General features: G+C 37.6%; 1 protein-coding gene across 3 annotated transcripts in view; it reads left to right on the top strand.

The window, feature by feature from the left end:
- NADK2 (NAD kinase 2) overlaps nucleotides 1–24,559 on the top strand; it is a 137,257-nt gene that overhangs the window by 96,994 nt on the left and 15,704 nt on the right. For all 3 annotated transcript variants that reach the window (XM_089392312.1, XM_089392314.1, XM_089392313.1), the window contains exon 7: nucleotides 10,477–10,578. In XM_089392312.1, coding sequence (XP_089248438.1) covers nucleotides 10,477–10,578 — 102 coding nt within the window. The remainder of the gene's footprint in view (nucleotides 1–10,476; nucleotides 10,579–24,559) is intronic.

Below are 24,559 nucleotides of genomic sequence, written 5' to 3'. Positions count from 1 at the left end.
CTTAGAGGTAAGTCTATTCCTCTTAATAGAGTGTATGAAGTTATAAGTGGACCAATTCCTTTCAACAATTGAGGAACTAGCAACCTGAGATAGCAAACGTGAAGCAAACTTTCAGAGCTCTGGGACCTGGTCTCCATACATTCTCTACCATCCAAGTGGTTTCTTCTGAGCATAATGCTTGATGTCCCTCTTTGCATATTGGGTGAATGCAGGAGGACTTAATGTACCAAAATCAATAAATTGCTCCCGTATCACACTTGCTTCATCAACAATATACATATTAGTTATAGCATCAAGAAACCCTTGTTTTACCTCTTCATCATCAATAGGAAGAATTCTATTTGGTCTTTCCATATACCACTTTGGATTAAGGGCATATGTAGCCATGTGAAGGGAGGTATTGAGTAAATCCATCTTTTCTTAATCAGCTTGTAAATTTCATGGAAAAACTCCAAATAAGGGTTTCTTTGGCGAATGATGTGCTTTACCTTGCCCACCATGGTATCAATACATTCGTATATTTCTCCGAGAGCAGGATAATCTGAATCAGCATACTTGATCAACTCCACAATTGGAGCTATGAAAGAGACAACATATCTACAATCAACCCACAAGTCCTCATTAAGAAGCATTTCTTTTATCTTCTTCGCTTGAGGTGACTTAGACTCAGTCCATGCATTCCACTCTGAAGAAACAACAGTGGCTTGTAAAGATGCATAGACCTCAACCATGTGCTCAAGCAAAATAAAGTATGTGGCATATCTTGTTTCTGCAAGTTTTAAAAAATGCTTCTTTGAATACATCCTTTAAATTGCCAAGGAAGCATGGTGGTTGCAGATGAACATTTGTGCCTCCTTCGCATATGAAATGATTTTTGCAATGTCTTTTAAGAGATTGTTAAGGGCATGTACACAACAAGGAGTCCAAAAGATATGTCTATATCGACTTTGGATCATCAATCTTGCTGCTCTACAAACAGGTGCTGCATTTGTGATGACATGTACCACATTTGAAGGACCAACCTCATCAATTGCATCCTTCAACATTTCAAACATGAAAGTAGCATCTTTAGTTTTTCCACTACAATCAATTGCTTTTAAAAAATAAGGCCCTGTTGGTGATGTGACAATAACATTCAACAAAGGTCTTTGTTGAATATTTGTCCAACCATCCATGACAATTGAACAACCTGATTGAACCCAAGATTGTTTGAGGTCCTCCATAAGTCCATGCATTCTTGTCACCCCTCTATCTAACAATGAAGTCCTCATTTTGTTGTAACCTGGGGGTGCATATCTTGTCCCTGCAACTATGATTTTTCTCACCATTTCTTTATAGTATGGTGAACAAGTGGTATTAAATGAAATTCCATTTGCCATAAAAAAAATCTGCTATGGCATCATCTGCTTCATCCCTATGCAAGACATTGTACATTTTTTGAATGGATTCACTTACATTAGTCCTCCTAGTACTAGAACCCCCTTGAGTAGGCTCAATTTGGATGTGACTTTGTTCATTCATACATTGGGATGAATCTTCATGTCTACCTCTCTTATTAGGAGATACTGTGCTACTATCACATTCATTGTTTCCATTAGCTTTCATGTGAAGCTTAGTCATCTCCATTTTTTGTTCAACGCTGCAAGTGCAACCCTTCACTCCTAACCCAGGTATGCCCAAAAGATGATGCCATACTCTTGTATAGCTACCCTTAAATACATGATCACACAAAGTACATTGCCATTCCTCACAACCGCCACTATTTTTTGCCTTGTTTTGTGTTATCTTTTTCATGAACTTCACTAAGGGCTTCTTGGAAATGTTGCTTGATTGAGTGTGGGTAGCTATCGTTGTCTCTGCATTTTGTTCTTCAGCTTGTGGGGCTTGTGGAGGTAGTGGGGGTCTCATCTTGCTTTTCCCACGTTGACTACCCAACCCTCTATCCATGGTATCAATACTGAAAATTTACATCAAAAACAAAAAGGATTAGAAGTACAACTTACTAGGAATTTAAATTTGTTAAAAACTTAAAAGATATTAAAAATAAAAAATTTAAAAGATATTAATTAAATTTGTAAAATGTAGAATAAACAAAATTCATATTTTGAATTTTCTAATGTAATAAAATTTGAAAGAATTTTTTTTTAAAAACATTTTAAAATGATTTAATTTAAAAACATAATAAATAAAAATAAATAACTAACAATCTATTATCTAACATTAATTAAAATAAATAACAAAATATTTCTAGAATTTATAATTTAATTAAGTTCAAGGTTATTGTAACTACTAACATTGTTAATGCCATCATGATTGTAGGTTCAAGTTTCAACCCAAAATTTAAAAAACAAAGTAAATTACTAAATTCAGAATTGTATTGTATATACTATATTTTATAGGAGTTGTCTATAATGCGACTTTTTGGAGATTCCGGTGACGGAATCCGGCGGAAGAAATTGAGATTAAATCATGATTTGTTGCAGTTAAAATGGTTTTTTAACTGCATATTTGGATTCAGCACCCTGAAAAACCCCTGGGACGCTTTGATTGTGCAGAAACTAGCTATCAAACTTGCGATTCCAATAAATTGCTGCCGGATTTTCACCGGAAAAACCCGCCGGAAAGACTTTCAAAAAGTCGCGTTATAGACAACTGCTATTTTATACCTTTAAAATAATAAAATATTACTGTTAAAATAATAAAATATTAAAAACTGAAAGAGGTTGCGGTGTTATGAGTTCTGCTACCAAACAATTGCCAAAAGAGCACCAAATTAAAAATTTACTTAGACAAAAATATTTAAATAAGTAAACTGTAATAGTCTTTGACTTTCTTCATTCAGACACCTGCATTCAAGGTTTGTTTAATAAATATCACTGTATTGAAGTTATAACTTCACCGTATTATTAATAAAAACTGCAAATTCTTTAATGCAACAATAAAATAGAACATATTTGATAAATCAAAATTGCAAATCAATGATCATCTAATAAAAGACAAAAACAAAAATTCCTTCCTTTTAAAAGTTTGAAGAGTAAATATATAAAAAAATTATCCAACTCAACTTTTATTAACAGTATTTGCCAAGTTATATCTGAATGAAAGCATCGCACTGTTAGCTGCCTGTCATATATTTAAATATTTTGTAAAGGCTCACTTTGAATTTAAAAATAACATTAAATTTCTAACTCTTTCCAATCGTTGAGAGGAGAACTGGACGCTATTAGGTGGATTACTTAGGTGCTCTGAAACAATATAAATGTGTCAATAAGCAGAATATGATTGGCTCCTAGAAACTTCAAAATTCAGATACCAACAAACAAATCCAGATTCAGAGAACAGTATGCCAAATTAAAGTTTTAAACATATATAAGATTGTATGAGTTGCACTAAAAGCCCACCTTTGATCACAGAACTGCTACTTTAAAGATTAAAATTTTGATTTGTGAATGGAAATACCGAGACTAGACAAGACCATAGGCAACAAATTTATGATTCCCAAGAAACCAAACCTTTTGTTCGCCTTGTACTTTGATGGTCTCAACTCTTGCATTAATCATGTCAAGTGTGAGAGGCTATAAAAGATCTGAAGTTGAAAGTCAAGGGAAGTTTAGGCAGTTACGCAATCTGAATATTTTCTATTCTTTATTATTAGGTGATTTCAGCTTCACTAGTGAGTGCCCAGCTGAGAATTCATAATGATTATATTCAGCTAGAGTTCCTAACCTCGTTAGATCAGAGTATCTACAAAAAAAATATTAGAGGAAAACACAGAACTGAGAATTGAGAACTAAGAACTCAGAATAGACAATACACTGTACAAGTAACAACACTCATCACATGATTAAAATTGAAATAGCCCGCCGACGCTAAGTCTTTAAAAAGCTTTTCAGAAATTAATTCAACCTGCTATTAATCACAATGATAAATCATAAGACTAAATAGTAAAAACAATACATATTGCAACAACAGTGATGGAATACTGAGTACTTTGTGCATAAATGACAGGTACCTAGACAATGGCAGCACTTGTGCCTTTGAAGCACTTGCAGCTGCTAGACCCTCACTGTCTCCCTCACCACGTCGCTGTGTCCCTCACCCACTCTGAGTCTGAGAAATGATAAATCAGAATGATGGCTTGAGTTACTCTAGATGATTGATTATATAGAAAAAATACCAGTGATTTGCTGCCAAACGTTCGTTCCATTTTTCCCCGGGTTTTTCCTTGGGTTTTGTGGAATGTGTGGTACGCATGGTTTGGGAGCTCCCATCCATCGAGGAGTGGCTAGTCGCTTCTCGATGGATGGGAGCTCCTAGAGGCTCCCAAGCCACGCTCCTCATAGAGACCAGTACCCGGAACGCCTATTTCTGAACTAGCAAGTACCCAAAACGCTCCAAAGTACTAAACAAAGCTCCCGCCAATTTTGGAATGTTTCGTACCATCTCCCAAGCTCTCAGTGTGAAAATTCTATCACTGCAGCAACTGATTTATTTTTCCTACTTATTCCACAATAAGTTATTTATGAAATTACTTCAATAAACATTAAAATAAATACTGCTGCAGATATCACACCATAATATAGAAACAAACATATGCACAAGCATTAACACATTGACACAGATATTTTGGACAACAGTCCCCGGAAAAACCCAATGTGGGAAAACCGGTGCAGCAAGGGAGGATTTTATTATTCAGCAATTCTTCAGTACAACAGGGTGCCAAACTGGCTTACCCACAGAGAGAAATAATTCTCCAGCACTTCTCCCAATCCCAGCGTCAGCCTGACTGACCTCTGCGTGGCTCTCAAACCCTCTGCGTTAGCCCTTGCTTGACTGCATTAGCCCTGGGCCTCTCTGCGTCACCCATGCAGGCCCAACTAGTGACTGCGCAGTCTTCTGCTGCCTCTCTTGCATTAGCGCTGATCTCCAGTGGTTGATCTCGCCTCTTTGCGCCGTACTTGCTGCCTCTTGACTGCTCACTAGACCACTGGTTCAATTTCTCAGCTAATCCCGCTCCATAAAGTGAACTGACTGGTCTCCCTCAGTGTGTTCTCCAAGTGACCCTCAAGCTTCCTCTTATACTTTTCTCGTTGACAAATTAACGGCCGAGATTAAGTCCCTAATCAACGGCTAAGATAAGATTTAGCTTGATCCATGACTTTTGGACCATTCTAACACAGTTTTATATTAATTCACATTAATATTTTATTTTCCCTAAGTTTAGACTTAGGGACTTCATTGAAACTATTAATTATTTTAATATCTCCAAACTGTTTAGAATCTGTCCAAACCGCTTCTAGGTATTGGAGATCTCATGTGCTTTAGCCTCTCCACCAATTTTCATGGCTAGAGCACATATGATGCTACCCCAAATCAACACCCAGGAGCGCCGGAGCTTTGGGTATGTGCTCTCCAATGGCCGGGAGCGGTCCCTATGCAACTTAGGATTAAAGTATACTTAAAAATATGAAATCTACACTATGAGGGTTTATTTCTATTTAGATTCTTGGATTTGTATGTTTATTGCATATGCATGCAAATTTATAATTATGCAAAAAATAGTGAATGACAAAATAAAATTTTACAAATCACAATTGACACAAGATATATCTTGGGAAACCCTTTTGGGGGAAAACCCAAGTGGAAGGTGAGGTTGCTTTGCTCTCTTTATCTGAATAGAAAAATAGCCGCGAATACAAAGAAGTAAGGCCTGTGGGCCGTGGCCCATGGGCTACTATAATGCACAAATCCTCTATGTGTGCTCTCTCTTTGTATCCCTCTTGGCTACTTTGCTTATCTATGGAACGAGATGCACTTGAAAAGAATGGAATCCCTTTTCCTCCTAGTGGCCCGGTTATAACACAATGTTATGTAAAAAATTAGTTAGATTAGGTTATTATTTAATTTTCAGTTAAATTAGATGAAAGGGCACGATCATAAGATCATGCCCTTTCCCCAAAGGGTGTCCATGGCAGTATATAAGCCAAGCATCCGCAATTGTAAGAATCATCATCTCTAGTTTCATCTTTTAATAAATTATTTATACATATATTGCTGCTGTCCAAGAAATTCCTGCTTCATCTGGTATCAGAGCCAGTAGATCACTGCCTTCGCTTCCGTTTGGTGCTACGCTGCCTCAGTCATTGTTTACAGCGTCCAACATCCACGTACCAGCGGCTGTCACAAGTTCCTGCTGTCTCACTGCCGCCATTTGCTATCCCCGAGTCCGCAAATCCGCATTCCGCCTACAACAAAACCACACTCGCACTTACGCTAGCTACCACATCCGCAATCCTTTATCGCTGCCGCCAATTCCGTCAGACATAACCCTCGCAAATTAAAAATTTAAGCATACTTGGTGGTGCAGTGTCTATAGCCATTGTCGCCTGACAGTATAGCAGTGGCCTCTGTCTTCTTGTCTCGGTACTCAAATTGTGTTCTAATTCTTGTGGTTGCAAATCAGAAGTAGACACTGCTACATTCAACAACCATTCACTGTACCGCAGTGATAGCTGTCATTTAATTGCAACAGTCGTTCCCAAATATATATAAAACCCTCTACTGCTGCCATTTATCTCTGTCCTTCCTGCATTCACTGCTCGATTTTGCAGTTGTCACCATCAATTCCATTTCCTCCTTGCTTGTTCGCTGCCACACTCTGTTGATTCAACCACCAACACAGTTCACTGCAAATTCTGTGTTATCCATTGATTCTACAGCCACATAGTTCACTGCAAAATCTGTGTCACTCATTTAATTTGCAACTTCATTCGAGCCCAATCGGATCTATAGACCATACGAATAGTTGTGCCGTTCCATTTCAATATATATATTTATAACATATATATAACATATATAGTTCTAACATATATATATATTTATAACATATATTTATATTAAATATTTATATATTATATAACATATATTATATATAATTTATTTATATATACGTATATTATATAGTTATATTATTAATTCATATATATGTTATATATATATATATATATATATTTCATAACTTTATTTAATTATATTATATATTATATATAATTTAATTAATTAAATTTATTTTAATTAATTAAAAAGTTATATATATACATATATTAATTTAATTAATTAAATTTATTTTAATTAATTAAAATTTATATGTATAAAAATTATTTTAGCTAATAAAAAAAATAGGGGGAGGAAAAATATTTTAGCTGGCAAATAAATACACGCCTCCGCAAACCCGCTCAATGTCGACAATGACAATGGCGGATTTCCAAAAAAGGTTGTTGGATGCAGAGCATAAGATAAATAACAACCACGACGAGGTCAGTAAAAGATTAAATGACATCGAGAGCAAGCTTGGGGAGCAAGTAGACAAAATAAAAAATCTTCAAGATACGACGAATCGAATAGAAATAAAGATGGAAAATTACCATGTCCAGACAGAAGCAGGGATCAGAGAGGTCTTAACAATGCTGAAAAGTCTGTGTAAAAGATCGAATTGTACACCCGAACAACTACTAAAAGAAGGTGAAGAGAATCAAGAACACATCTCGTCAGATTCAACTAAGTCCACAGACTCTCATGACAAAGTTGAATCCCCAAAAAAATCAGCGACACCCCACCAAGAAGCGAGTAACACAGCCTTTACAAACAAGCAACTCTGGGATAACTTTACCAATCAACACCCTTTTTTCGCTCAACCAGTAGCAACATACCAGCGACGGGCAAAAGTCGAGATGCCTAAATTCGATGGAAACGAAAAAAACAATGTTGCATGGATAAATAAAGCAGAAGAATACTTTGAGATATATGACATCAATGACGATGACGAAAAGCTCAGGCATGCATCCATGAAAATGGAAGGAAAAGCATATAACTGGTATATGTGGTGGAAAAAGACAACACACGTCATTAGCTGGAGAAAATTTAAAGATGCATTCTTCAAAAGATTCCAAGGTGTAAAGGAAGAAGAATTCTTTTCAAAACTCATCAAATTACGACAAAAAGGAAGTGTGGATGAATACACTCAAGAATGGGAGACCTTAGTAACACGAGTACCTGGGTTATCAGAATCTTGTCTAATTCAGTCATACATCTCGGGACTCAAAACCCATTTACAAGCAGAACTTGAGATGCATGACATTACATCTATAGAAGTAGCAAGACGAAAAGCAAAAACAACCGAAAAGAAATGTGAACCAATATTTTGGTCAACAGCGGAAAAAGCTTATGCAAGACGAAGGATACCCCAGTATGTGGACTCAAATAATACAAGATATGTTCCACCATATCGTCGTGAAGATGGAAAATCTAATGTGGAAATGCAAAAGATAAAAGAGGGTAAATGTAAACGTTGTGGTGAGAAATGGGACCCCAAACATAGATGTGCTAAAGGAAAAGAACCAAAGAACCTATATAATTGTGAAGCAACCAATGATTCAAACAGTGAAGATTATGACATAGAAGACATAGAAGACGCCCCAGAATTCTCACCAGAACTAGATGATGGAAGTATTCCACAAGTGTCATTATCAGCTATGACAGGTATATCACAACCTCAGACTTTAAAGTTAAAAGGACACATAAAGAAGAACAACGTAGTGGTTCTCGTCGACTCTGGAAGCACACACAATTTTTTAGATGCAACCGTGGCAAAGAGACTCAATATCTTTTCATTTCCCTTACCAAACATGAAAGTGATGGTAGCTAATGGTAAGAAGATTGAAAAGGTAGGGAAATGCCATAAGGTCAATTTGCAGATTCAAGACTTTAATCTAGAGTCTCCATTCTTCACGGTACCGTTAGGAGGAGTAGATGTAGTCTTAGGTATCCAATGGTTACGAACTTTAGGTACTTATGCCGCCAACCATCAAGTACAATTTATAAAATTTAAATGGGGAGGTCAGAAGTACAAGCTACACGGATTCCAAGCACCAGAAAATCAAGTTGTATCATCATCTCAGATGATGAAACTAAGTCGAAAAGGAGCACCCGCTTATGTAGTACAATGTCACCAGTTAGAGATGTTATCTGCAAATATGACCAGAGAAGAGTCACCAGAGATACAAGATTTGATTCGGAAGCATGAAAAAGTATTTCAAGACCTACCTATGAAGATGCCGCCTAATAGGGAAATTGAGCATACAATAGAAGTCAAGGCAGGGTCAGACCCTGTCAACATCAAGCCATACCAATATCCACATCACCAAAAAACTGAACTTGAGATATTAATCCAAGACCTTTCAAAATGTGCGGCCTTGATCATCTTGGAATATCTGATCAAGTGGAAGGACTTACCCGAAGAAGACGCCTTCTGGGAGAATGAATCATTCTTCAACAACATCCGTCGTTACTTATGCTTTGAGGACAAAGCATTCTTTCGAGAGGAAGGCAATGTTATGTAAAAAATTAGTTAGATTAGGTTATTATTTAATTTTCAGTTAAATTAGATGAAAGGGCACGATCATAAGATCATGCCCTTTCCCCAAAGGGTGTCCATGGCAGTATATAAGCCAGGCATCCGCAATTGTAAGAATCATCATCTGTAATTTCATCTTTTAATAAATTATTTATACATATATTGCTGCTGTCCAAGAAATTCCTGCTTCACACAACTTGATAGTCTACTAGTGGTTAGGTTTGACTCCAACTCTTAACTAGAGTTACAATATGTGGACTATTTTAGAGTCTTTCTCACCATGATCATGTGGCTAGCCACTTTTCCATGAGTAAGGGGGGCTGATGTGGCATCCTCTCAAATTATGGTGGTCAAAAGAAGAAGGTCAACTTCCGAGTTGCATAACTTTTGCATACAAACTTCGATTGAGGCTGTTTTTGCACCGCTGGAAAGGTCTGTGTATGTAAAATAGGAAAAAAAATGGCGTGGCGTTAAAGCGACAAAATTTTACCCTCAAAAAATGCTGTTTGGTGTCTCAAACTGCTCCTGGAAGGTTTCAGACCCCAACTTGCCAAACTGGGTCCCGCTGGTACAAATGGTCCTATGAGCTGATTCCTCCACTTTGTCTACTTTGAACTCATTGAAATAGATGATAAACAACATAATGAACCAATCCGGATCACCATTCCACTATGATAAGCGGTTCATTGCAGAGAATCTAGATTATATTTCTGCCGTTCTTGCCAAGGCTATCAAATGAGTGTCAGTTGCCTAATTTTCATTCCACAATTGATTGGAAACTGATTAGGACCATGTGAGTGTAAGGGATAGATATGATTGTCTGGGGGAGATAAATAGTGGGAAAGAAAGTCAAATTTATGCACTACAATTTCCTGCATTTCATATAACTTTCATTTTACTAATCATGTTATGAGTTTATAGCTTCCCCTTTCTGTCTTATTCTTTGTATACAAAATTTTCCTCTGTAATTTTGCTTCTCTTCTGTCATGAACTTTGATTCATTCTCCTTTGCTTTTCATGATTGCTTATGTGGTTCTGACCATGTCATTGCTTGTTTGATACAGGTGCATCCTAATGTTCCATGCATGCTTTTTACCCCAATATGTCCACACTCACTGTCATTTCGACCTGTGATACTCCCAGATTCAGCTCAGCTTGAATTAAAGGTGTGTTTTTTCGCAATAGGATCTCCAGGAAGTTGATCAACATCTCAAAATTAATTGTGATTCTGGTTTAACTCAATAAATAATCCTTTTCTTTCCAGTTCTGTTGCTGATGTTGAGCTAGGGTCTCATGCTTCTTTAGGGTTTTTCATTTAGCTTATGCTTTTCTCGTTTTGTTATGTCCTTTGTATCTCTTTTATTTTGATAAGCTTTTAGCATCTAGGAGTGTTATAGACACTCCCACAATTTAGTGGCCACTGATTGTACTCTCTACTCCCATTGACCTATATCTTGGCCATATATGGACACTAATAAAATTATTTTATCTTGTTTTATCTAACAAGCATATATACATACATAGCTTCGATATCTGCAGAATATTTTTTCTACCTCAATAAATTGTATCAATTATCAGCTTGCATATGGCTCTGGAAAGAACAAAATCCTTATATGAATAAAATCCTAATATTTCTGGAACTTGGATTCAGGGCTGTTACTAGCAGTATGAAACTGACTTTGAAATGAAAGAATTCATCGTTGTTTCAAATTATGTTTTATTTTGGAACAGGCTAAAAGACATCCTAAGGGGTCCAAATTTTTAAGGGCATATTTCACTCAAAAAATGACTTAAAAGATCTTTTTATGCTAGAAAAAGGGACTCTCCAAGAAATGTCCTTAGATATCTTAATATTTGATTCCAATATTCCTGTGAGATAGAAACAGCGATGTATTGTTTTAGCAGTAATGCATTGTTAGAACAGGCACCTATAAAATTCATGTTAGAGATGAATTTGAGATGCTATCCATTGGAGTCGAAAAGACTTTTTTGACAACACTGGAGTTTCCCTATCATATATGGCATGGCCTGTTCATTATGGTCCCTATTATATTTTGCTAGGAACTTGATTATATCAATAGCAAAGTGGCTTACAGAACCATCTTCACCAGCAATGATGAGAGGAGACTAAGTCACTAAATTGTCTGTTTAATTCTGTTAACAGACAATTCGCTGATTAAAATTAATTTTATACTAGTATGTAATGTCCAGAATGAAGTTTCCTCTAACTATATTCTATATCTGAATAAACATGTAATAAAAAATGTGTATATGACCCCATCTTAACTCCTACAGATTACAGTTCCCCTTCTGTAAGATCCAAGGTTCTCCATTCCTTCCCTGGACGTTGGAGTTTCTAGATAGCATTCTTAGCCAAACATGGCTTTATTGTTTTCTATGGTAGACTTTGCTTTTGGGGTTCTGGAACCAAATGACTACTTTCCATAGCATTGCATTTCCTATGAATGGAATATCTGTTCTATGCATGGCAAACTAATCCAAGAACCCATCATTGTATTTGGTCACAGTCTGATTGTCCTTTCAAGTGGAGTTATCTATCAAAATACTATGGAGTTATCTCAAAATACTACCCTATTTCGAGGTCAAATTAGGAGGTGGGATCGCTGATGTTGAATGGAATTTTTACCAAGTCATTTGTTTTTTCTTTCAGAAAATAGATGGCCCAGGCATTCTTTATTTTGCTGTTGTTACTTGCTATATTTTCAAGATCCTTTTAACTATTTTGGTCATTAATGGATATTAACATAATTTCAATTTTATTTCACTCCTGAATTCAATTGTCATTGAATTTTCTGTCTAAATTCAACCAGTCTTGGATCTACACACACGACATAGTGTTTGAATTAAAATCCACTTGGTCCTTTAATTCTGGCTGTATTTTTGAATAGTTGCGTGCATTCGAATTTGTCTCAAGGTTAGCCAAATTATCCTGACATGGGCTGAAGTATTTTCCAAGGGCTTTACACGAGGTAGTAACTCTGATCCAATTTCTAATAATGCATTTCCGAATTCTGACATGGAGCTTGATATGTTGAACACAGAAGTAGATTATGCATGGACTCTTGATAAGTTTTATCAGTGTTTGTACTGGTTCAATCTATCTCAAGGTAGAATTAAAATAAGCCTGTTTAGGCTGGCTTTTATTGCCCCCATGACTGCCCCTTGTCTGCATATCTTGTGTTAACAGATTACTACGATGGCAATTAATCTCCTTACTTCTGATGCTGAACTTGATATTTTCATCACAGAAGTATATTATGCATAAGCTGTTGATAATCTGTATAGTCATGTACCATGCACTGGTTGGATATTTTTTGGGTCGAGTCCCATTACATGTAGTTATATGCAATTGGGTCAAGCAATCTTGGGAGCTATATGGCTAGAGGGTGGTGGGTATCTGAAACATTACTGAAGATTTGTGTTGCTTCCTGTTACTGCCCATCAACACTTAACAGTAATCCCGGAAAGAGGACAACTGATGTGTTGGATGACCCCAGTAGTCTTCTCCTGCTGGGATAAAACATTTTTGGTTTACGTTCCACCAAGGTTTGGGGATTAGGGTAAGTGGGAAGAAAGGACATGTTTCATGGATGGTGTGAGCCAATTTCAAGGGGTGGCACCAGCAAAGGCAGAAGGGCATCGAATCAGGGAGCCCCTCGAAAAGAGGAAAAAAGAGAAGAAGAACCTGAAATCCAAATTGAAATACACTGATACATTCATAATTTCATACATCATCGTGAAAGTCCTTTGCAGCCATAAATCTCAAGGGGCCTTTCCATGCTGAAATAGTAATTGATTTAGTGAATGACCAAAACCAATTCACATGATCATTAATCAATTTTTGCACTAATTTTAGTATCCCAAATATTAGGCATCCGTTTCACAAAAAAATTAGAGAGAATCAAGGTCTACGGGTATAGCTTGAGTGGGCCTAATGGTTAAGATATTCAAACAAGTTATTTAATGGTTAAGATCTTTTGTTTCCTCCTAAGAGGACATAGGTTTAAATTCAGAGGGGTAGGGTATGTACACCTCTGTTACATTTTAGTAGTCAAATTGTTGGGTGGAGGCTGTGTCCTTTGTCCCACAAACAAGGGGGTTTCATATACCAATTTGGTGTCTGGCTTTGGCCTTGACCCTTCAAATTAGATTATTAATATTAGTAACACGCCATATAAATTAAATGGCTGATAAATGCTGATAGCCGTCAAAACACTTATGTGCCATTTGTAACGCTGAGAATTTGATGGGTGGAGGTTCAGTCCCTTGTTCCACAAACAAGGGGGTTTCATATACCAATTTGTGTCTGGCTTTGGCCCTGACCTTGAAATTAGATTATTATTATTATTGTTATTTTTTATTTTCACATACCGCTCCCCATCAAAACACTTATGTGCCATTTGTAATGCCGAGAATTTGATGGAGACATTCCTCTACATCGAGAGGCATCTTTGTAGAGGCATCTTCAGTGTGGGAGACATTCCCCTACAGGTCCAAGCACATAGGATCCCGCCCCTGCTACTTCTTCTAAGTTTTGACGTATGCCCAGGTCACCTGTTATTTCATGTTTATGTTTAACAAACTTTATTTTACTTTCTCATATGTTTCACAATTGTGGTCTGTTATCTACACCCACTGATTGTTTGTAAATCTTCTGGAACTCTGCCAAATTTCTGTCTTGGCGTAGTGATAAACAGGTAGTAGGGTTATTTTGATTAATTTTGATAGACATGAATATGCTACATTACATTTACTGTTGTTGGTTTGGTTTTCCCTGTGGCAGGCCACAACAGTAATATTGTTATCTAGTATGTTTTTAATTATGATCTAATGAAAAAAACTACTTAACAAAATTAAATAATTAATATGTGATATATTAATATGAAATTAGTCTAATATATAATGTATATAAAAATCTAAATTATGATAGGTTTTGCTATTTTTCCTTTTTGAGTAAGAGGTTAAATTACAACCAGGAATTATATAGGTTTTTTTAAAATTTTGGTATTACTTGGAATACCTAGAAACTCTGTATAAATGGAAAACTATATTGATATAAATTAATGAATTTGTTATATATTGATATGAAATTAGTCAATATATAATGTATTCATACATCTTAGTCACAATAGATTTTGCCCCTTTTCTCCCTCATAAGAGGTTAAACTGCAACGAGGGGTAAGGATTAAGGCTAGAAACTCTGGGTAAATGGAAATGATATTGATATTTAATTAACTAATATGCAATATATTAATATGAAATTAGTTTATATATATATAAGAGGTTTTTTGTTGAAATTTTGATGTTCTATGTTGTTACAATCACTTAAATCCAAGACTTCTTTATGCTGCAAAATAAGTTAAGTAATTGCAGATAGAACATAAACCATATAAACCGTATGCACAATGAAAGACAACCAAGAACTCAATGAGCCACAGAGAAGTTAGGTCAATGACCAGGGAAAAACCCAACCAGATTATTCTTCTATTATAAATCGATTGTTCAACAGAGATACGAAGTACAATGAGAGAATGAAGAAGTTCACCCAAATCCAAAGAATATCTTTGATAGCAGAGTAGTTGATGCAAACACTGAATCACTTTGGCTCTCCAAGATCCGCTCTTACTCTCCAAGTCTCTCTCTCTCACAATCTCTTTCAAGTCTCTCCAACTCTCTCTCAAGTTCAAATTCGCAATGCGCAAGTAAGTGAGGTGAGATGATATGAGACACATATACATAGGAGCGGCAATGAATTATTGACATAAAGAAGGAGCAATACACATGCCTTGAGGAGTTATATATGCCAAAATAGGAGTGTAACTTATGCCATAAAGGGGAGGAGTGTAACTTGTGCAATTAGGAGAGAAGTGTAACTTATGCACTAAAGAGGTGTAAGAGGAATCTTTTTATGATGAATCATTAAAGTGTGTAAGAGAGTGTAAGAAGTGTGTAAGAGTATTAAAGAGAGAGAGGAATGAATCCATTAAGAGAGAGAGAGAGAGTAAAATATGCATTAATTGAGGGGAGTTACATTTGACATGATCGAGTCTCATGATTGAGAGATTTGAATTTCTTTTTAATAATAATAATAATAATAATGATGATGATTAAGTTGAAATTGAACTATTAGGATTGATTGATGATCAAAAGGGATTTTCCATCAACAATGCTTGATTACTAATTGATGCAAGGTGATTTATTTTGGAAAGTCATACTTGAGACTTTATTTTTTTAGAAATTCTATTTTATAAATTCATCCCTGAGCTGCCATTTTTCAACACTCCCTCTCAGCTAGGGAGGAATTTCTTTCTGCAAAAAAAAGATCTTTGCTTTCTCTGCTCATCTCTATTCATCTTTGCTTTATATCATCTGGAACAATGATGTCTCACTCTAATGAAGAAGAATCATCATAGGGGAGATTCATCCATCACCCTATATTCACTTGGGGCCAATGCCGCTTGCCAACATATGAAAAGGATCTCGCACATCCATGGCTCGTCTTTGCTTGGGGGGATCCACTTGTCAACACATGACAAGGATCTTGCACATCCAAGGCTCATCACTGCTTGGGGGGGATCCACTTGTCAACACATGACAAGGATCTCACACATCAAAGGCTCATCACTGCTTGGGGGGATCCACTTGTCAACATATGACGAGGATCTCACACATCCAAGTCTCATCACTGCTTGGGGGGGTCCACTTGTCAACACATGACAATGATCTTGCACATCCAAGGCTCATCACTGCTTGGGGGGATCAACTTGTCAACACATGACAAGGATCTCGCACATCCAAGGCTCATCACTGCTTGGGGGAATCCACTTGTCAACTCATGACAAGGATCTCACACATCCAAGTCTCATTAAGTGTCAAGTGGTGGAACACTTGCATCCGATACAAGTCTTACTACACCTATTGGCCAGATAGGTGGCTCTTCCCATGTCCCAGATTGTGGGTCAGATGCATACTGAGGCCTACTCTTGTGGCACATGATACACAAGAGGTCCCTCATCCTCATGAGTTTTTTGGTGTCATTTCCTAATCCTGTAAGATCTAATAGGGAGGAAAGGCAGCTCAATGTTCTCGATCAACTGTGATCGCTTCCTGGAAGGGTCATGTCCATAACTCCAAGTTTTCTAAAAACCAAGAACTTTCATATTGGTAAAGGCTTGGTAAGAATGTTAGCTATCGGATCATCAATCACGATATGATGGAGCCTTAGTGCTCTTCTCTGCACCATACGCCAGATATAGTGATATTTGATCTCAATGTGCTTGGACTTGTCATGGAACGTAAGACGAATCCCTCTCTTATTGTCACGATATATAACTGTTGTGTCTGGAACTTGCTCAAATAGCTCTCCAAAGAGCTTCCTCATCCATACTGCCTCACACCTAGCCATGCTAGTAGCAATGTACTTAGCTTCAGCTATACTCAGTGCAATAGACTTCTGCTCAGTACTCGGTGCTTTCTGCTAAGCCAAGAGATCTTGGCAGATCCCAAGCTAAAGCAACACCTAGAAGTGCTCTTTCTATCAGTAGAGTTACCAACGCAATCAACATCAGTATATCCATGAAGTCTTACATTTTTAGTAGTATATCTCAATCCAAGATTGATGGTCCCATGCAGGTGCGAGGTATATCAACACATGCTTTGTAGCAATCTGGTTTGTATGTGATCACTTAATTGTACATTGGCTTAGAGTATTGACCGCAAAACATATGTCCAGTTGCTGTCCACTAAAAACATCGGTGCCCCAATCAGTTGATGATACTTAGAAGGATTTGCAAAATCAAGACCTATAGCTTCACCATGTAGCTTCTTGAAATTCATTTCCATTGGAGAATTTATGGACTTGCATTATGTCATACCAAATGATTCCAGTAGCTTGAAAACATGTTTTCCTTGAGAAAGGAAAATTTCACGAGGTCTTTGCCATACTTCAAGACCCAAAAAATAGTCCATCAAATGAATATCTTTCATTTCAAATTAAGAAGCTAACTCTCTCTTACCAAAATCAAAAGGCATACCTTTGACTGTCTTGAAGTAAATATTTGGATCAACATTAATTCTAGTAAAACCAAGCTTCATCAAGAAGCTACCAATGCAGGCATACCAAGCTATTGGAACTTGCTTCAAACCATAGAGGGCTTTCTTCAGTCTGAACACGTGAGTTTTTTGGTCATGTACTTTAAAGCCTTGTGGTTGCTCCACAAATACTTCTTCCTTGAGGAAGCCATGTGGAAAATCAATCTTCTCATTCATTTGGTGAAGGGACCATCCTTGGCTAGCAACTAGATCCACAATAGATCAGATGGTTGTATAATGGACAACAGGAGCAAAGATTTCATCATAGTCTATTCCCTCTTTCTGAGAGAACCCTCTAGCCACAAATTTAGCTTTATATTTTTCAATACTGCCATCAACACCATGTTTAATTTTCTACAACCATTTAGAAGATGCAACATATATACCTTGGGGTCTTGGAACCACTTCCAAATTCCGATACATCCTTATGGATGATGAAATCATATTCTTTAGCCATTGCATCTTTCCACACTTGAGCTTGTTACCCACAATCTTGTGGGTGATATTCCTAGGAGAATTTTTTTCTCCAAGATGGTCCTTAGGCGACAACCAACAACCCCTTGCAACCACCAACTAGCTCATTGTGCCATTTCTCCACCACCTGAGCCAACCATGTGGTCCCTCACCCATTTGCCATGATTGTATGTTTGAAGGTGGGCCTCCCGAACCTAAAGTTATGCCTTGTCATTTGGTAATTGAGTATTGTAGTTTGCTTATCATAGACACTTCTTGGCTTGGATTAATGGTGAGATTTGGCGGAAAGAATGAGCTAGGTCTGTGCTCTTGTCCCCTAGACCCATTTTGAATATTAACCTTGGATTCTAGTCCCATGGGATCTCTTTTACTGACCATTTGGCTTTAGGGATGGTATTTCACAGGAAACCCTGATTTTGGTTGCGTGGTCCCGCTCCCTCATTCGCATATATTACCCCCTTTCCACTCATTATTACCCCATTCATCATTTCTCCCACCCGGGTCCACATTCCTCCACTGGGTCCACATAGGGCTAGTTCTTCCCTTCCCCTTGCCCAGACCTTGGGTCAGGCTTGGAATGATGGCTCAGAGGTTGATGCAGTTAAAAAGAAAAGTAAAAGCATAATTTGCCACATTCAACAGGAAAATATACCAAATAATGCAAAAGATGGTCGGGACAAACACATTTAGCACGTGGGCGAAAGCCAATACATGAGCTCTACCCCATCATCATGGCCATCACCCTAGTTCCTATAGGTTCTATGAACCTCCTTTTGTTGAACTTTGGTAGCATCAGATGTACTCTAAATCTCAAATTTTGTAGGGAGGCTTAGACACATGCATTCTCCAATACCCAGAATTTTTTTGGGAAATTTCCACTCGGAGACGGTTTTATTAAAATAATTAATTATTTTTAATGGGTCCCTAAGTCTAAACTTAGGAAATTAAAATAATTAATGGGTATTAATCTAAACTGTGGGTGTAATTTCTAGAAGAAGGCGAAGATCAAGTCAATATGATCCTAGCCATTGATTAGAATCTAATCTGGGTTGTTGATTGATCAGCGAGAGGATTATAAGAGGAGGCTTGATGGGCAGTTGGAGAACACACAAAGGGAAGACCAGAAGTTCGATTTTCTGAATCAGGGCAGCTGCCGCAGAGATTTTCGAAGTGATCTTTTGCAGTGAGGGGCAGGGACAGTTCCGGTTGGAGATTTCTCCTGATTCGAGAATACTCAACAGAGAAGGCATAGAGAGATCTAGGAGAGGCAACGTAGAGGTTAAGCTAGTCAGCGTAGGCTGACGCAGAGGCAGCATAGAGCCTTGAGGAGGTCTGTATTTTCGCTGGAGGAATCGATTTTTGGAGTCGAAAGTCGGGTTGTGAGATTGGGAGGTGGAAATTGAACTTCCTGGGAGGCAAATCGATCAATAGAGGGAGTGACGCTGTCCCTAGAGGTTGTGACGCTGGGCTGACGCAGAGGCAGCGCATAAACAGCAAGGGGCAAGCCATTCTGTGGCTGGATCAGTCGGGATCGCCTATGATAGTGTGAGGTACTTCTCACTATTCTTCTGTCAGTGATATTCTTTGTACTGGATAGCCAACAAAGCATCTAGAGATTGTATTCACAAAAAATATTGCTTAATAATAAAACCCTCAACTGCTGCATCGGTTTCCCACACTAGGTTTTTCCAGGGACATTTATCCAAAATTAACTATGTAGATGTGTTGTGTATTCCTTTCATGCTCAGTTTCTCGTTTCCGCATTTTATTTAATTGGTGAAGGCTGCAGTGTATTCGTTTCGGTGTTTACTGTAGCAAATAGTAAACAATTTTGTTCAGTAATTAACAAATAGGAGAAACGTAATCAGTTGTTGTAGTAGTGATTCAGGATTCCGAATTTTCACTTGGTTTTTTGTTTTCGGCGTTCGCATATAATTTAATTAAGTGAAGGCTGTAGTTGTATTTACTTTGATATTTATAGTAGAACACAATAAATAACTTGCATGGATTAACAATTAGGAGAAGTAACATCAGTTTGCCGCAATAGGGATTTTGGGTTTAGGAATTTTCACACCTTCATCATATAGGAACCCATGATTGTCCCAACCCCTGGTGGGCAATGAACCGTCGTACCTTAAAAGGGGGTTTATACTGCTATATCTCACACATCATGCTCTTACCCTTTGAGCCTCGAGCAGTTAATTAAATAACAATCATAAAAAGGCGAAAGACATATAAAGAAGGGTGGAAAAATCAAGGCCAGGGCACTTCATGTACCACGATTGCTCCCTCCTATATATTATATACCTAAGTGTGGGCTTTCCTTTTACCAGCTACCCTTGTACACCAACATGTGGTCCAGGGCTGCCCCTTCTAATCCCCTACTCCACTCACCTATTTATTACATACCACCACCTTTTGTAGGATGTACCTTGAACATATTATCCCCTTTAGAAGTAGAAACAACCTAATAGGATACTTGGTTAACCCCATTTGGAGTTTGGAGACATTAGCACATGCCAAAGCCAATTATGGAAGGGCAGGCCATATTGAAGTCCCCACTTGTGGTCTATGGTTTGTAAGTTTTTTTACTCGATTTCGTTGATGACTTGTTGTACTGGAAGGCTAGGGGCCACATTGGATCTTATGTAGGATTGTAGGTGGTCTCCATCTTAGGTTTGGTCTCCCTATACGGGGTCCTAGCCCTCTATAGGGCTACATTAGTACATGTAGGGTGTATGTTGAGAGCCATGGGCCTCCACAACAGTAGACAACACTCCATGGATTCCCAGGGATGTTCAGAGATTGCTCCAGATTCACTTATTGGACAAAGAAGATGCACCTGGTTCACCTTTGCCCAACCAACCCCTCAGATGTACCATGCACTTGACAGCTGACCCAGGACTTGTAGGATGATGTGGCATCACTTACACCATCATTAGAGCCCTTACAGATGATTTACATTCATCCTTGACTCATTTGGAGACCCATGAGGTTGCTATTGTGCCCCCACATCCATTGGGAGCGCCAAAGGTTTATTGTTTGGAGAACAAGGGGCCAACCCCTTGTCCATCACTTTTGAGGGGCCTGTGTTTCATTATGGCACCTATGGACCTCATCGGGTTTCTTGGAGGGCCATACGACATGTATTATTTATCATTTGACCTATTAAGAGGCTTATTATTTCATTTATGAGCTAGTTTGGTGGGCTTTTCACCAAAAGTTAGGTTATTAGCAAATTATTTTATTTTTGGGGCTTATGTAGGCCTAATGGACTAATTCAAACTCCTAATTAGTGTATAAATACAAGTGAGATGAATTCATTTTCTCATTATAACTTGGATTGGATCATATCTTCTTGTGACATTTTCGTTATCTTTTGAGGATGAGACTTTTTGGATGAATGGATGAATTTCAATGTTTGGTTATTCTTCTTTGTCTTGGAGCTTTTATGATTGGCATATCTTGGTGATTGGATATATTCTTCTTACATATAAGTACTGTGTTAAAGATATTTTGATTTTTGATTTTGGTGCATTGATGATATTGGGATTTTTGCTATTCTAGGGTTAATTTGCTGCTTTTCTTGGAACGAAATTGTGGAAATTAAATCTCTAAATAGTGTTGTATCATGATTGGGCCATGTTTGAATGAATGAATGTTCCTAGAGACATCCTTGTCTTGACAAGTCACCAAATATTGTTGAACGAAGTATAAATGACCTTGAAACTATTTCCATTAAGCCTGATTGCCCAATGAAGTTGTCTTTTAGGCCTCCTTGACAAGTGGAAATCAATCCAAACTCTAAATCTTCCATGACTCCATCTCTCCCAAAGGAAAAAGCATTGGTCCTCCTCTGGTGATCACTTTAAAGCTTATTTCTTTCACCTTCCCCTCTTTTTCTAAGCCTAGCCTACTAGGTCACATAGTGCATCAATTATCTCACGATTTGGCCATCCAAATACTTAGATTTTTGGTCCACAACTGTGCTGGTGTGTCCTCAAGAAGCCCTCCAAATTTCATGACAGTCCGACGGTGGGATCATGAGATATCTCAAGCCCTAGTTTGAAGACTAATTCTTGCCCTTGGTTTCCCTTAGGCTAGAAACCTCGCTAGGATCCTTGCATTGCCTTTCATTGAAGATTCATTCCTTGATCCCTTTCCCCTCCCTAATTAGGTCAAGCCTATCATTGGTTGCTAAATTCCTATGTTCCCAGGAAACGTGGGTTCGGGGACGGGGACGGAGACGGAGACGGGTATGCCACTTTTTGAAAGAGGGTTGCATGGGTTCGTCAGGGGTATATATATATATATATATATATATATATATATATATATATATATGATAAACTATAATATATATGAATTTGTATATTTTCCAACTTTAAACAAGAAAAATAAAATATTTATGATTTAAACTTCAAAGGTTTCTTCTAACTTCTAACTTCTCATGCTATCTAATTATGGCCTTGAGGCTTGTACCTTTGATCCAATTATCTTCCACCTCTGCTACAAATTTGAGCACTGCCTTGTGCCAAAGATTTTTAATCTGAAGGTAAATGCATCTATAAAATGTAGAATGCTCTAATACTGTGGCTGAGAATAAACTTTAAAGGTTTGCTACAGAAAATAAATATAAATGACAACAAAATTCATAAAGAACATAGCTATTAATGACAGAGGGAGGGTGCCTTTCTGAAGAATATAGCAATAGCTAAAGGGCACAGTTTTGAGGACGTTATTGCAGCATGAGACTGCCTTACTTGATGGCTGCTGTGTACTGTTCTACTATTGTTAGTAGCATGAGGGACAAATTAGAGGCAGTTACACTGTCTCTCATCCTTGTCACCTTGATAATGTTATGTAGATGTTCATACTTGAAATAAGAGTGAACTTGCATCACTTTTTACTTGCCCAGTAAGTTCTAGCAGTAACTTATATATTGTAATTTGTCATAACGATAAACAATAAACGTGACATGGAAGACTTCCATACAACATTGACTACTTATTTTATTGTTTCATAGGAGATCTTTATATTTGGAGTTGTTCTCAATGAATAAATTTTTTTATGCTGCCCATGTAAAAGAATTGGTAATTATTGTTGGCTGGCACTGCTCATTTAGAGATATACTCATAGTTAAGTAAAATTCAATTCCTTCATGCTTGTTTACAGCAGGTACAAAAAAATGGCAAAATGCTATATTTGACATCTTAAAAAGGAGAGTTCAAGGGGTTATACCAGTGAGTTCCAAGATTATTTGAGGTGCTCTAAAGCTTCATTGTGTATATGGAGCTAACGAAAACAATAGTTTGTCCCTTAGCATATAGAGTGGAAGAGCAGTTTTATTATTTAAGTTTCACATGTGGAGTCACTTTTTTACAGTCAAAGAAATACCTGCAGTCCTGCTGCAGTGCTGCACCCAAACACCGCTGGTCACAAACTCGCCGTCGTTTGGGTCTCCTATTGTGCTTCCGTCTGGACTCTGTACCTGTCTCCTGTGCAAAAAGGGATGCCGTCTGGACATGTCACCTGTGCTCACTGCTGCAAAAATGGGCGTCATCTGCTCTGCAAATCGAGCTGCAATTCAAGCGGCGAGAAAAATGCAAAGTGAGAATGAACAAAATGTCAAGCCACCAATAAAATGTCAAAATGACATTCGAGTAGGGTTTTGTGGTTTTTCATTAAATAAAAAAAATAAATTTTGATTGCCCCCCGTGCCTTAGGCGAACCCGCCAAGCACCCTTTTTCGGGGTTCGCCGCACCCGATGCATGAAAAGAAACCATTTCAAGTTTGCAAAATACCGGGTTCTTAGAAGAAGAACTGGGTTATGTTGGGTTCGTCTTAGAGGTATCCTTTGATTTCTTGAATGCGATGCTTTCATCAAATATGACGTCATGTCTGACTTCTATGTGATGTCCTTCCTTTATGTAGATCCTATAGGCTTTTGATGAGTGCTGTACCTAACAAATGTTCCCTTCGTGCCTGATGGATCCAAATTCTTTCTTTTTTCCTTAGGTATATGGATATATACAGGAGACCCAAAGATCCGGAGATGATCTACAGGTTTCCTTGCAGTGGGGACTTCTATTCTGAATGTAAACAACTGTCTTCATGGCTTCTCCCCACAGAAACTTAGGTAGATCCTGATTGTGTAACATTGCTTTTACACTTTCTTCAATGGATCTATTCTTCCGTTCTGCAACTCCATTTTGCTAGAGATTATATGGGACTGTCAACTCCCTCTTAATCCCAGACTCTTTATATAATGCTATAATATCTTTGGATGTATATTCTCCTCCATTATCAGATCTTAGTATCTTGATTCTTCTTTCTATAAGGTTATCCACTTCAGCTTTGAATTCTTGAAATTTTGTAAATACTTCATCCTTGGTTTTCATTAATTAAACCCAGGTCTTTCTTGAATTATCATCTATAAATGTGACATAATATAGATGACTTCCAAGTGATTTAGGAGTCATAGGGCCACATACATCGTAGTGAATGAGATCCAAGATTTCTTTTGACCGTGAAGCACTGCTTCCAAATGGTCTCTTGGT

Source organism: Pinus tabuliformis, chromosome 1_1 (assembly GCF_031772625.1).
Source record: "Pinus tabuliformis cultivar Carrire ecotype Pingquan chromosome 1_1, CPIR1, whole genome shotgun sequence".
In the NCBI taxonomy this organism is placed as follows: domain Eukaryota; kingdom Viridiplantae; phylum Streptophyta; class Pinopsida; order Pinales; family Pinaceae; genus Pinus; species Pinus tabuliformis.
This window is presented reverse-complemented; position numbering and strand designations above follow the sequence as displayed.